The sequence below is a fragment of the Scyliorhinus canicula genome, chromosome 18 (assembly GCF_902713615.1).
Source record: "Scyliorhinus canicula chromosome 18, sScyCan1.1, whole genome shotgun sequence".
NCBI classification, from domain to species: domain Eukaryota; kingdom Metazoa; phylum Chordata; class Chondrichthyes; order Carcharhiniformes; family Scyliorhinidae; genus Scyliorhinus; species Scyliorhinus canicula.
Genome location: NC_052163.1, coordinates 7,467,568 through 7,481,453, shown reverse-complemented (window position 1 = coordinate 7,481,453; position 13,886 = coordinate 7,467,568). Strand labels below are relative to the sequence as shown.

At 44.6% G+C, this 13,886-nt stretch overlaps 1 protein-coding gene across 6 annotated transcripts in view; it reads left to right on the top strand.

Moving 5' to 3' along the window:
• tex2 (testis expressed 2) overlaps window positions 1-13,886 on the top strand; it is a 132,654-nt gene that overhangs the window by 67,632 nt on the left and 51,136 nt on the right. For all 6 annotated transcript variants that reach the window (XM_038777914.1, XM_038777917.1, XM_038777916.1 and 3 more), the window contains exon 2: window positions 1,329-2,979. In XM_038777914.1, the coding sequence (XP_038633842.1) occupies window positions 1,354-2,979 (1,626 nt within the window). In that variant the 5' untranslated portion in view covers window positions 1,329-1,353. The remainder of the gene's footprint in view (window positions 1-1,328; window positions 2,980-13,886) is intronic.

Below are 13,886 nucleotides of genomic sequence, written 5' to 3'. Positions count from 1 at the left end.
CTATTCATAACCTTATAGAAATCCCATTCAATGAATTACTTCTGAAGTGGATCCATTATTGATTATGTCAAAATAGCAGCCAATTTGGATGCAACAATATCCAATATCAATTGAGATGAATGACCAGTCATTTTTTTAAAAATAAATTGAGTTTACCCAATTCATTTTTCTAATTAAGGGGCAGCTTAGCATGGCCAATCCACCTGCCCTGCACATCTTTGGGTTGTGGGGGCGAAACCCACGCAAACACGGGGAGAATGTGGAAACTCCACAAAAAAAAAAAAAAAAATTTTTTTAATGTACATATCCGTTAAACTTTACTCCTCGCACCTTAAATCTTCCCCTGAGTAATTGACTCTTCCACCCTGGGAAAAAGCTTCTGACTATCCACTCTGTCCATTCCCCTCATAATGAGGGGCGCCTCAACCTCCGTCATTCCAGTAAGAACAAACCAAGTTTCTCCAACCTCTCCTCATAGCTAATGCCTTCCATACCAGGCAACATCCTGCTAAATCCTTTCTGTACCCTCTCCAAAGCCTCCACATCCTCCTGGTAGTGCGGCGACCAGAATTGAACACTATATTCCAAGCGTGACCTAACTTAAGGCTCTATAAAGCTGCTTCATGACTTGCCAATTTTTAAACTCAGTTCCACGGCCAATGAAGGCAAGCATGTCGTATGCCTTCTTGACTACCTTCTTCACCTGTGTCGCCACGTTCAGTGACCTGTGTACCTGTACACCCAGATCCCTCTGCTTATCGATACGCTTAAGGGTTCTGCCATTTACTCTATATTTCCCAAATGTATGGACCTTCCAAAATGTATTACCTTATTTGTCCGATTAAACTACATCTGCCATCTCTCCGTCCAAGTCTCCAATCGATCTATATCCTGCTGTATTCTCTGACAGTCCTCATCGCTATCCGCAATTCCACCAACCTTTGTGTTGTTGCAAACTTTATATATTACAAACAGCAAAGGTCCCAGCACTGGTCTGTGAGGAACGCCAGTAGTGACAGCCCTGTCATGCACTGCAAATTGGCATGTGCTCTGAAATTGTTTCTAACTCATCGCAGCAATTTCTGTGCCCAGCTGCTGTACTTTGCAGCAGTGATAAAACTGATTTGTTTTGGAGTGCTTGAGTTAAAGGGTCAAACGTGTCGATAGACCTTTTAAGAATGGGCAGGAATCAACTTTGCAATCTGTGGCCAAAGTTTCTCCTAGTGATTTGTATAATGGCTTTCTCTTTCTTTTTTTTTAAACAATTTTTAATGAAAATGGCTTTCTCTTTCAAAAGATTGTAATTTATTATTTTTTTATTGTTTTAGACTGTGATACTTACTCAAGACTGCAATGACAAATCAGAGCAGTAGCCATGCAGAAAGAGCAGCTTCTATGTCGTCATCACCAAAAGTGCAAGTTCAACGCTCCATTTCTAGAGAGACCATCACTATACACTTTTCTGCCTTTGGTAAGGAAGAGGAGGAGGAAGAGGAAGAAAAATGTGAAGATTCCTCCATAACTCTTCATGAAGACCAAAGTTTTGTACCAGAACTTAAAGGAAAAGAAAGTACTTGTGAACATAGTGGCCAACTTTTATCAGAGTCTGCTACCTCATCGGATATGTCAACAGCATCGACTTCAGTTGAAAATTCCATTCCACCGTCGGCATCAACAATGATCTCTTCAGAGCCATTGGGAACGTCAGTAAAATTACCTTCTGAATCACTTACTACTACTGCATTGCCATTGCCATTGTTCTCATTACCAGCCCAATTATTGGATGCTACCAATTTGTCTTCAGAGATGAGAACTACAATTTCAGCTTCTACATCTGATTCTTCACCTCAACCTTGTGTGCATTCCGTTGTCCCTTCACCTTCGATGACGAGCACAAAGCCATTTATGAGTTTAGTAAAATCTCTTTCAACAGAAGTAGAACCAAAAGAACCCACAACCCCTCTAAGGACAAGGCAGTTAATGAAAACACTAGTTAAATCTCTGTCAACAGACAAAGATTCAAAACAAGAATTTGAATCTGTCCCATTTAGGACCTCTGATTCCCGAATAAACTTGCATCTCTTCAAACAGTTTACGCAACCTCGTGTCACTGGAGGGGATTCTAAGACTGCACCTTCTTCCCCAATCACCTCGCCATCAGAAGGTAGGTCATTTTTTAATGTAACTGAAGTGGAGGCTAGAATTGAAGACACTAAGAGGCGATTTTCAGAAGTTATTTATGAACCTTTTCAACTTCTAAACAAAATAATTGGCGATGAGACCAGTAGTCTTCGGCATAAGGCTTTATCGTCTAGTGCGACAGAACTTTCCACTATTACTAGTTTAAATGGACATTTGGAAAGCAGCAACAGTTATAGCATTAAAGAAGAAGAATATGACTCTGATGGGGACTGTTCAACGAAAGATTCCATTCCAGGTACAAGTAGTTCCAAACCCGTGGATGAGCCTTCAAAAGAGGCGGACACCAAGAATTCACAGGGGATCACAAAGGAAATTTCTCTGAATGCATCATCCCTAGGTCTAGAAAAATGCTCACTTTCTGCACTTGCTAGCAAAGAAGAAAATGAGTACTGCGACTTGTACCTTTCAGAATTTGAGATAGAAACTGAAGAAGAGGTTGTTGTGGATAAAATTATAGAGCCTTTAACTGGAGAAGAAGCATTTGACAAAAGAAATAAACTATTGGAGAAAGATGAAATTAAGTCTGAAGTACCGCCACCTGAAGTTCCATTTAAGACTTTATTACTCTTTACCATGTTTGTTTATGCCTATATAGTGCTGCCTCTGCCAAGTTATTTAAGTGGGCTACTCCTTGGCATTGGCTGTGGATTTATGATAGCAATTGGTGTTGTTTGGCTGGTAGTACCAAGAAAGTCGAGGGACTATCAACAAAGAAGGATTCATTTGGAACATCTAACTACAGAACCTTTGGATATAAAAGAACCAGAAATATTTAAGGTGGGAGTACTTTAATCTTTGGAATTTGATTTACGTTTAAACATTGTTCTTTCAGATTGCATGGTGCAAAGCCTGCAGAATGAAATATTTTGTTGTAAAACCTTTCACCTTGATGTTTGTCCAGTGTATAACTGTTCAAGTGGGTATTCTGTATGCATGTTAGGTAAGGCTATTTTTTAATTGTTATTTTGATCCCTTTTCCGTGCACACAAGCTGGTTTTAAGGTTGCATGCACACGAAAAATAAAGACTTGAATTTTGAATGGGAGTCAGTGAACCCAGAAGTGATCGGTGAGTGGGACTTGGGCAATAGAGTTAGAATTTGGACAGTAGGGTTTTGAATGAACTCAAGTTGAGGCAAACTGAAGAATGAGAAACCATCCGGAAATCATTTGAACAATTGTGCCGAGACTTAACAAAGATCACTGACTACATGTTCTCCCCGTGTTTGCGTGGGTTTCTTCCGGGTGCTCCGGTTTCCTTCCACAAGTCCCGAAAGATGTGCTTGTTAGGTGAATTGGACAATCTGAATTCTCCCTCAGTGTACCCAAACAACCGCCGTGGTGTGGCGATTGGGGAATTTTCACATTAACCTCATTGCAGTGTTAATGTAAGCCTACTTGTAACACGAATAAAGATTATTATTACATCGAATATTGTATAACAGCAGAAGAGGTGACGGGATTGGGCAGAGTCAGGCAGTGTTCTGGACATGTAGGCTATCTTGGTGATGGAGCAGAGAAGCTCTGATAGAAACTCATCATTGTGTTAAATATGACACCAAAATTGCAAAAGATCTCGTTCAACCTCTGTTGGGAGGAAGAGATAGGGTTAGTTAGTAGATAGGGAAGGGAACGTCTGAAGCAACTGAAGAGTGTGACATTGTCTTCCTGATACTTAGATGATATTTCTAGTAATCCAGTTTTGGATTCAGATGTGTGACAAGTTAAAGACAATAGAGAGGTTGTGTGGTGATGTGAGGTAATGCTTGCTGAGGCCAGTACACACATGGGACCTGATATGCTTTTTGATAATCTCACGGTGGGAAGGGTGTAGATGAGAAACGGGTGGGGCTAAAGATAGATCCTTGGGAGATCCCTCAGGTAATGATGTGGGGAAGGGAAGAAACATTGCAGGTGGTTCTGACTGGAAAGATAATGGAACCAGATGAACCCAGTCTCACCCATGCACCTGGGTGACTGAGGAGAGGGATTGGAGGAAGATTGTGCGGTCAACCATGTCAAAGGGTGCACATAGGTTGAGAGGGATGAACAAGGATGTTCGCCAAGGTTGCAGTAACATAAGATGTAATTTGTGACTTTGATAATGGCTGTTTCAATGGATCATCTGTTAGGACAGAGAAGTCGCCTTCTCTTCTTTAATTAGTGCCATTGAGGGCAGGTGGAACCTAGGAAGGCATCAGTAGCAATGCAGCACTCTATGCTGCATTGGTGTGCGTCAGCTTGCATTATGTCTGCCAAGTCTCTAGCGGAAGTTGAACTCTCAACTCTGAAAACTCTCAACTCTGATTCAGACTTGTACTCAACTGAAATAATAACAGAAAATGCTGGAAAATGAGCCACCCATATGAATTTGAAACTTAGTGTTTCCCTCTCCACAGATGCTGCCAGACCAGCTGAGTTTATCCAGCATTTTCTGTTTTCATTTCAGATTTCTAGCATCCCCAGTATTTTGTTTTTATTTGAACTCTCAACTGTCTGACTCAGAGGTGAGAGTGCAATCACTGAGTCACAACTGATGCATAATTGATCTCCTGTGACACTATTCAAAGACAAAGCAAATATATGCTTTTTTACCCACACTTAATTCATCCTCCTGGTCATATAATATGCCTCTTTTTCCCCCCCATTCCTATCTCCAAGTAGAATTAGTTCCATTAATTGCTTATTATGCCCCAGGGTGATCATCTCCTGAATGTCTGCCACTATGTTCCTGGATTTTCTGCATTGTAGCTAACTTTTTAAAAGCCTATGGCACATTAGGATATAGTTGGTTCAGTTTTTAATCATGACCCATCGTTACGCTTCCCTGAATTCCGTCCACATTGATACAATCTAATGAAATTAATTATAAAGTGATTGCCTAATTGCAAGGTGAGACATATGTTATGATCCTGGACTCGAGCCCACAAATTTTGGGGAGCAACAACTTCTGTTTCAAATAGACAGAAGTTTAAGATTCAAGGAAGTTGCAAATAGAATAAAGCCACATGAATCCACAGCTTTTAAATAAACAAAATAAAAGTTACTATACAAGGTCAACAATAAAACAATCTCCAACATCTATTTTATAGTGTAACATTTCGGGTTAATAGCCTACAAACTAGCCAAACACACCACAGTGCACAACAAATGGTAGATGCAACTTTAGACGTATCCCATGGATTTCTCAGCAACCCATCCAGAGGTCAGTAAACACTGTGAGTCAACCAATATTGTTGAAACTCTGTCTCTCTCGCAAAGGATTCCAGTCTTCACCTTTGAAGGTCTTGGAATTCTCTTCAAAGGTCACTCCAACTCCGATGGCCTCACAGATGGCTTACCTTGCAGGGTTTCAGTCTTGTCTCCGGAGAATCAATTCTTCTGAATTTCCGAGTCTGCATTCCAGCACCAACTCACAAGCACAATTTCAATTCTTTGACCGCCCCAACCAGAATGGTACTGCTCTAAAGGGCCCCAAAGACCCTTAGCACGGAGTCACCAGCCTTCTGCTGCCGTAGATCTTCTGGGCTTCTCCCAAGCCCTCTTTGATCACCAGGGTTTTTCTTGAGCCTTCGCCACTTTTGCCAACTGTAACTTTTTTTCCTGCTTGGAGCCTTTTTCTCTGCTCCACTTCTCAACTGGGACCTCTCCCTGTCCCCATTTTTGCACTCTTTCTTTCCCCCCCCCCCCCCCCCCCCCCCCCCCCCCTCTTTTTATGCAGGAGCACTGTTGTCAGGGTAAGTGAGCCCTTTAACTGCCAGATAGTGCATATAAGGGCTGGGGCCGGATGTCACGTGTGAAACTCGTGAGGCCTGTTGGGATGGAGTTCCCAGCCCCTGCTCCGCAAAAAGGTCAATTGGTTCACATCAAACATAGAATTTTAATCTGAGGCAATTTATTGACAAAGCCACATTTGAAGTGCTGTCTGCAGTTTTAGACATCTTCACTTTAAGAATTTTGGTACTTTGTGAAGTGTTCAGAAAAGAATGAATAAAATTACAGTAAAGAATCAGAGGAAATATTCTAAATATCTAAATCTGCATAATGTATGTTTATCTTTTAATTTCAGAATTGAACGTATTAAATGAACAGTAATTTGCTTTCCCAATGCAATTTATGAGTTGTTTGCATGAATATGATATCTGTTTCAGACGAAGTTTGAATTTGTTTCTCATTCATTCATTCATGTGTGCTGTGCCTGGAGTCAGATGCTTGGCTCACTGTCTGCTGATGTACTTGACACTGTCTCCTCACGTAGTTTACTAAGGAAGGCTGTACTTGCATAAGAGGGGATACAACATAATTTCACTAGGTTGATCTCTGGGATGAGGGGGCTTTACTTTGAGGCGCTATTGAGTAGAATGAACCTACATTCTCTGGAGTTTAGAAGAATGTGAGATGTTTGTATAAAATTCTTTGTAGTCATGGCTAGATGCTGAGACCCAGCTTCCCATTACTTGGACGTTTGAAAACTAGGGGTCGTGACCTCATGATGAGGGGTTATCAGAATTGGAGAGAAAGGTAATTGTTTTTCATTCAAAGTGTTCGAAGACCTGTGACCTAATTGAGTGTATACAGGACTGAAATTTATAAATTCTTGGGCACTAATTTGGAGCTTTGATAATTAGAATGGGGTCGATGTGTTAGTTAGCTTACAGCTGTTGACATGATTTTCTCACTTCAGCAGTTATAGGAGAAGTGCCACAAACACAGCCGGCTGCTCTACATAGACCTCATCAAGGCTTTCAATCTTCTCAGCAAAGGAGGACTCATTAAACTACTGTGAAAAATCCTGGGCATCATTTCTTCGTTCCACTAGAACATGCACAGTTTTGTCAGTTACAAAGGATCGTTGGAGACTTTGGTGCATCCTGGTGCCTACCCTCTTGGGTATATTTTCCTCCATCCTGCCATTTTCTGCTTTCAGCAACTCAAATGAGGGTGTCCACTTCACTTGTATGCCAGAGCTGATGGCAAGCTATTCAATTTGGCAAGATTGCACAATGAGACCAAAGTGCATTATATCCTAATTCATGAATTACTGTTTGCTGATGACGCTGCACTGACATCCCTGACTGAGGTTTACTTGCAACATCTTGTATTTCAGTTCTCCCAGGCCTGCAAGGAATTTGAATAGGTTGGTTTGTGGATTCCGCAAGGAACCTATTCAGAGGAAGCAGCTTGTTGTAAGCGATTTAACTCTCAAAGCTGCTGAATCTATGGAGCAGCCGAATCTATGGAGCCGCTGAATCTATGGAGCCAGCAATGAGAGAAGCTTCACAGAAAGGGGCTGGAAAGAAGATCCATTAAATGGATACCATAAGAAATAAGGCTGCAAAAGGACCATGTGACCAATGTACACAGATTGGATACTCAGTGGGTACTGCTGGAGTAGAGAAAGTAAGTGCAACAAGAACTGTGACAAAATGGGCCATATTGCCAAGGCATGTTTGGCTCAGAAAACCTCACCTACACCAAGGATGTGCAGAACAAGAAACACATCTAATCTAAACAGACTAGTTGTGTCTATAAATTAAAAGACGAAGTTCAAGGCCATTCATAAGACAACGTACCCAAACAACTGCAGAAGCTGAAACTAGGCGTCTTGTTGTTGCAGGGCAATCAACGACGTTTCGGGGCATTTCCAAAAGTTGATGGGCATTAAATTGAGATGGGAAGTGGATATGGGTCCCGCTGTATCATTAATTCCGGAGAATATTTATAATAAAAAGTTGAAGCATCTGCCTTTAAAACTGTCAAATGTGATCCTAAGGATGTACAGAGTGGTTGTACCATTAAAAGCATGCATTGTGGTGAAAGATGTAAATGGACAGACGGCAGAGTTGTGTCTTCATGTTGTCTGTGGACATTTTCCTGCTTTATTTAGTAGAGCATGGCTGACAAAAGCTTAAATTCAATTGAGGAACAATGAATCAACTGATGGAGTCCAAGAACAACATACAAGAACTCCTAGAGAAGTTTGAAGATTCATGAGATTCCATGATTGGCGTTGGAAGTACAATTAAAGATCAAGCCAAACAGTCCATCAAAATGTCTCAAAGCTAGAACCGTACCATATGTCATCAGGCCAAAAGTCAAAGAAGAATTAGAAAGACTAGTCCAAACGGGTCATTGAACCAGTTTCTGTGAATGATTGGGCAATGCGAATAATTCCTGTACTGAATTGCAATAGCTCAGTGTGACTCTGTGGAGATTTTAAAACTGCTATTAACCCAGCGTTGCCCGCAGGTCAATATCCACTGCTGCTGATTGAAAAGTTGTTTGCTGGACTGTCTGGAGGACAGAAATTCAGTGAAATTGATTTCTCACAGGCATATTTACAAATGAACGCAGCTGCATGTCACATCACAGCCATTACTCACTATCGTAACACACAAAGGTCTATGTTGCTAAATACTTCCTTTTGGAGAGGCCCATGGATCAAATTGAGTGGACTGAATGGGGTGCAGTATTATTTAGATCGGTGTTTTTCAAACTTTTTTTCCGGGGACCCATTTTTACCCGCCGGCCGACCTCCGGGACCCACGCCGGGGCCGACCTCCGGGACCCACGCCGGGGCCGACCTCCGGGGCCCACGCCGGGGTCGACCTCCGCGACCCACGCCGGGGCCAACCTCCGCGGCCCACGCCGGGGCCGACCTCCGGGACCCACTCCGGGGCCCACCTCCGGGACCCACGCCGGGGCCGACCTCCGGGACCCACTCCGGGGCCGACCTCCGGGACCCACGCCGGGGCCGACCTCCGGGACCCACGCCGGGGCCGACCTCCGGGACCCACTCCGGGGCCCACCTCCGGGACCCACGCCGGGGCCGACCTCCGGGACCCACTCCGGGGCCGACCTCCGGGACCCACGCCGGGGCCGACCTCCGGGACCCACGCCGGGGCCGACCTCCGGGACCCACGCCGGGGCCGACCTCCGGGACCCACGCCGGGGCCGACCTCCGGGACCCACGCCGGGGCCGACCTCCGGGACCCACTCCGGGGCCCACCTCCGGGACCCACGCCGGGGCCCACCTCCGGGACCCACGCCGGGGCCCACCTCCGGGACCCACGCCGGGGCCCACCTCCGGGACCCACGCCGGGGCCCACCTCCGGGACCCACGCCGGGGCCCACCTCCGGGACCCACGCCGGGGCCCACCTCCGGGACCCACGCCGGGGCCCACCTCCGGGGCCCACCTCCGGGGCCCACCTCCGCGACCCACGCCGGGGCCCACCTCCGGGACCCTTGCCGGGGCCCACCTCCGGGGCTCACCTCCGCGACCCACGCCGGGGCCGACCTCCGCGGCCCACGCCGGGGCCGACCTCCGCGACCCACGCCGGGGCCCACCTCCGCGACCCACGCCGGGGCCCACCTCTGTGATCCACCATTTTCATTTACTTCTAATGCAACAGGTGAGTCTGGTTGGTCCTCACAATCTCACTTGCTTTCTCATTCAATGTTATATTTCTGTATGGGTCAGAGATCTTTGGGTTCATACCAGAACTGTTTTGTCCTGACGTGGACTCTCCTGTGAAGTTCTCTCTAGCAGATTCAGTTGTGAGATCCTGGCCTGTTTGTATCTCTGGCCCTCTCTTCCTTATTCTAAAACGATCCATCTTCAGTTCTTCACACAGTCCTGTTGCTTGCTTGCTGGCAGCTACAAAATGGAGGAATCTCTCCTCTGTAATTTTGCGCCCAGAGTACATGACCTGCTCTCTGTCACCACTTCTGGCGGGAAGTCTCCATTGATTTTCTGTTTTAAAAATCTGTTCCTGGGAGGCTATGAGCCAGGTGCTGGCAAATGGGATTAGGTGGGCAGGTCAAGTATTTTTCATGCGTTGATGCAGGCTCGTTGGGCCGAAGAGCTCTTCTGTACTCTATTATTGTGATTCTGTGACAGTGTGCTGAGTCTGGAGGAGGCAGTCTGCCCTGCTGGGTGTCGGGCCTGTGCACTGCTACATTCGGTTGAGGGGGCACGCAAGCACAGGGACAACTAGCATTCTGGAAGCCGGGCGTGTCGGCATCTTTAAAAGCCAGTCATGGCCATTCTTCCCGCGATCGGGATCACCGTGGCTGAGTTTGAAAATTAATGATTTTGGTGACAGTCTCATCACTGATTCAAGTGAACAGGAACACTTGAACAACTTGGAAGCTACTCTGAAATGTCTACAAAACCATAATCTTTGAGTTAAAAAGGAAAAGTGTGACTTTTTCAAGACATTCATGAATTACCTGGGCCACGTCATCGGCACAGATGGCTTACATAAGGAGGAGCCAAAGAAGATGACCGCAATCTTAGAAGCACCACGTCCGCAATGTGACACAAGTAAGGTTGTTTTTAGGATTGACTAGGATTTAGCAACACGATTAAAGCCTTTACGCTCTTTGTGTCACAGGTCAGAAGAATGCAAAAGTGCATACAATGAGATAAAAGATGCCTTTGAGAAGTCAGGGCAGTTGATTCATAATCCCAAGCTGGTTACAATTTACGTCACCCTATGGGGTTGATGCAGTTATCGCGCACACAATGCATTAAGGGATGAACAACGAATAACATTTGCTTCATAAACTCTTACTGACGCTGAAACAAATTATGCTCAGCTAGAAAAATAAACTTTGGGCATCATTTTCGGAGTAAGAAAGTTCCATCCCTAAAGTTATGGACATAGTTTTACTCTTTTGACAGATCATCGGTCTTTGACAACAATCTGGGCTGAATAGCGGATATTCTTTCTTTAGCAGCTAGTAGGTTGCAAAGATGGTCTTTGATATTGTCAGCAGATATGTACAACATCCAATATTATAAGTCAGGGCAGCATGCTTATGTTTTGTCAAGCTTGTTGTTACAAGTCAAACTAGAACCTGAAGACCATTTTGTCAACATGCTATAATTCTCAGTCATGGATAATGTACCAGTGACTTCATCCCAAATACAGAAATACTCAAGAACCAATCCAGTGATGGACATGGTCCAAAAAGGAACTATGTTAGATATCCATTGTAAAAATCCACACGTCAAGCCTTACGTCACATTACGACTTGAGTTGACAGTGCAGAATGGAGAATTTAATGTGTTTATTCCTCTGTGCTTGCGTGATTAAGTCCTTGACCAACTGCATGAGGCACATCCTGGTATGGTGACAATGAAGGAACCGCCAGGCGGTATTTGTGGTGGCCAAGGTTAGTTGCCCAAATTGAAGAGAAAGTGGGGCCAATGTCAGTCCTATACAAAACTAAGAGTCGGTTCACATTGGGTAGAGTTTCTGCTCGATGGTGCTGATTTCTCCAGTACAATTCACTGAATATTTGCATGCTAGCTCGAAAGAACATTATACCGAAAGCCAAACATGTTCCCCGCTCAAATTAATAACTGCGAGATTCCAATTGCACATGTCGCTTAAAAAATTAAGTTCGTTTTTAGGTGCAAGGACATTCATATAAACGTTAAAATACTTAAATATTAAAACTGATCAGTGAAATTAATAAATGGTTCTGTGTAGTTTTTTAAAAATCATTTTCTTTTATTTAAAATCGGTTTACTCACAGGTGGTGGACACTTAATAAAGTGCTTACCTTTTGAAGTAGACTCACATTCGGCTGCATAAAAATGAACCAGTTGTCTCCTTCAGGAAGTGTTTTTTTTCATGCAAAATTGATTGTCAGAAACTCTGTCCACATGTGCTGGTACATGGAACGTAGAAATGGTCAAATGGGTTTTGCTTGTAACATTAAATTTGGATGGCAACTTAAGCAATTTAAGTAAGTTCTGACAAGTTGTATCACACTAGTACCACCAATGGCTATTTCCAACAAAAGAGTCTAGCCATCTATCCCTGACATTTCAATGGTGTTATCATTGCTAAATCCCCCCCCCCCCCATCAACATCCTGGGGATTAACTGGGCCAGCCATATAAATACTGTGGCTACAAGAGTCAGTCACAGTCTGGGAATTCCTGACTCCTAAAAATTCTGTCTAGTATCTACAAGGAACAAGTTAGGAGTAAGATGGGATACTTATCTGGATGAGTGCAAGTCCAACAACACTCCAGAAACTTGACACCATCGAGAACAAAATAATTACCCAGTGCCTTAAACATTAACTTCTTTCACAACCAGTGCTTAGTGGCAGCAGCATGTATAATCTGCAAGACGCACTGCAGCAACTTAACAAGGGTCCTTTGATAGCATTTTCCAGCCCCATGACCTCCATCTAGAATATCAAGGGCAGCAGAGACAAGAGAAGGTCATGGTAGTGCTTTTCCCATAGAAATATTCAGCAACATATGACCCATGGACAACGTCATCTCTCCCATTTACAAGGTTTGAACTAGGAGTGCAATGGAATACTCATCGCTCCATCATCATCCTTGGAACTGGACTGCTATCTACTGATTCACCATTGGTGTGTCACAGTTCTAGTATGCACTGTCTGTATGATGCATGCTAATAACTTACCAAGTTTACTTTTATACCACCTTCCAGCCAGTCAATGCTCCATCACCAAAGACAAATGCAGCAAGAGCATGGAAGCGGCATCTGCTCCAAGTCGGGATTTTCAAGTCGTACAACGCCCTGACTTATATTACTATTCCTTCCTTGTCATTGATTCAGTAACCTAGAATTCCCTACCTAAGATCATTTTGGAAGCCCCATCACCAAAGGTGCTTTTGAAGTAGAGAAAGGCCCACCACCAAAGCAACTTGAATTGGGCAATAAAAATAGATTTGTCTACATTTTGCACATTAAACAATTTTATTTTTAAATACAATTTCCTGGCCCTTTTGATCAGTTAGTTCAGGGTTTTTTAAACTCTGGGTCGCGGGTGGGTGTCAGGAGGGTCATGGAGCGATCGGTTGTGCGTTCCAGATCGCGGGAAGAAGTTCCCAACTGCCGCGACCGGCTTTTAAGAATGCCGTCCGCGGGCTGTCCCCGATTAGTTGCGCCGTTTGAGGGAGCGGGCGGCGCGAGGCTGGGCTGTGTGCTTGCCATCATGTGCAGAGCGTTGGGGGGAATGGACTGACTGCCGTCCATGTGGACGCGATGCTAGCAGTGGTGGCCCCAGCTTGGAGCTCCGCTCTGGTGCTCGTCCTTTGCGCCCTGCTCGGCTCGCCCCCCCGCCACCGATCGGCAGTATGCAACTTGCGACTACTTGGTCAATCCGTTCAACGGCCAGCACAGTGTCCGTTTGCTCTCCCATGACGATAAGTACTGGTCGGGAAGTGGTCTGAAGGGGTGGATACAGTGAGGTATCCTGGCCAGATTTGTCAGGATACTGATTAAACAAGGCCAGTCAATAGGGATGACATATGTGAACCTACACCAGATGGACTGCAGTGGTTCAAGAAAGCAGCTCACCACCACCTTCTCAAGGGCAACTAGGAATGGGCAACAAATGCTGGCCTGGCCAATGAAGCTCACATCTTCGTTTTTAAAGCGTTTAAAATTAATTTTAAAAATAATTCTTGTCTTTGCTGAACTGCAGTGTTGCCCTAATAATAATAATAATCACTTATTTTCACAAGTAGACTTCAATGAAATTACTGTAAAAAGCCCCTAGTCGCCACATTCCGGCGCCTGTTCGGAGAGGCCGGTACGGGAATTGAACCCGCGCTGCATTGTTCTGCATTGCAAGCCAGCTATTTAGCCCACTGTGCTAAACCAGCTCCTACTTCACGATGCACTAA